Here is a 1,249-nt window from a genome sequence, read left to right as displayed (position 1 = left end):
TGTTGCTATTTTATTTATCCCCCTCCTTCCCACCCGCCCCCAGACCTACAACACCAACGCGCAGGTGCCCGACAGCGCGGGCACAGCCACTGCCTACCTCTGCGGCGTCAAAGCCAATGAGGGGACGGTGGGCGTCAGCGCCGGTGTCACCCGTGACCGTTGCAACACCACCAAGGGCCAGGAGGTGACCTCCATCCTCCGCTGGGCCAAAGACGCAGGTGAGGGGCTGTGGGCGCCACGGGGAGGGGTTAAGCAGTGGGTTTTGGGGCTGTTCCCACCATTGCCCCCTGAATTCGTGGTGCAGGCAAGGCGGTGGGCATTGTCACCACCACGCGGGTGACCCACGCGACACCCAGCGCTGCCTACGCCCATTCCGCCAACCGCGACTGGTACTCGGATGGAGAGATGCCCCCAGATGCGCTGGAGGGCGGCTGCAAGGACATCGCCCGGCAGCTGGTGGAGAACATCCCTGACATTGAGGTAGGGATGGGGACAGGGCTACCAGGGGACGTAGACTGGAGCCACCCAGGGATGGGGCCACCAGGGATGTGGGCTGAAGCCAGCCAGGGATGGGAACAGGACCACCCAGGGACAGGGACAGGACCATGCTTAGACGTGGGACCAGGACCACCAATGGGTGAAGGGCTGGGACCCCCAGGAGATGTTGGGCTGGAACCACCAGTGGATGAAGAGCCAGGACACCCAGGAGATGTTGGGCAGGGCCCACCAAAGGGTGCAGGGCCCACCAAAGGGTGCAGGGCCGGGACTGCGAGTGGCTACAAGGCTACAACCACCCCAGTAAGTGTGAGGCTGAGACCACCAATGGGTGCAGGACCAGAATTGTGGGTAGATATGGGGCCAGGGCCACCAGTGGCTGCAGAGTTGTGATCCTCAGAAGATGTTGGACTGGGACTACCAATGGGTGTAGAGCCAGGACCCCCAGCAGATATGGGACCAGGACCACCCATGGGTGCAGAACTAGAACCTCCAGCAGATATGGGACCAGGGCCACCCATGGGTGCAGAACCAGAACCCCCAGGAGATATGGGACCAGGACCACCCATGGAGGCAGTCAGAACCCCCAGCAGATACGGGATCGGGACCACCCATGGGTGGGGTGCTGGGACTGTTGGGTGGAGATGGGACCAGGACTACTGATGGACGCACCACCAGGACCCCCATGAGACATAGGGCTGGGACCCCTATCACAGACAGGACCAGACCCCCAACCCCTGTAACTCCACCCCCC

At 62.8% G+C, this 1,249-nt stretch overlaps 1 protein-coding gene across 1 annotated transcript in view; it reads left to right on the top strand.

Annotated features, from left to right (window-relative positions):
• The window catches only part of ALPL (alkaline phosphatase, liver/bone/kidney), a gene marked incomplete at its 3' end in the record, with an annotated part of 12,910 nt that overhangs the window by 9,176 nt on the left and 2,485 nt on the right, over positions 1-1,249 (top strand). Inside the window, exons 4-5 of the mRNA XM_009888344.1 lie at positions 44-218; positions 305-510. Of these exons, the coding sequence (XP_009886646.1) occupies positions 44-218; positions 305-510 (381 nt within the window). The remainder of the gene's footprint in view (positions 1-43; positions 219-304; positions 511-1,249) is intronic.

Source organism: Charadrius vociferus, unplaced genomic scaffold (genome assembly GCF_000708025.1).
Source record: "Charadrius vociferus isolate BGI_N301 unplaced genomic scaffold, ASM70802v2 scaffold107, whole genome shotgun sequence".
Classification (NCBI taxonomy): domain Eukaryota; kingdom Metazoa; phylum Chordata; class Aves; order Charadriiformes; family Charadriidae; genus Charadrius; species Charadrius vociferus.
Note: the sequence above shows the minus strand (reverse complement) of the source record. Positions and strands in the feature narration are given on the sequence as shown.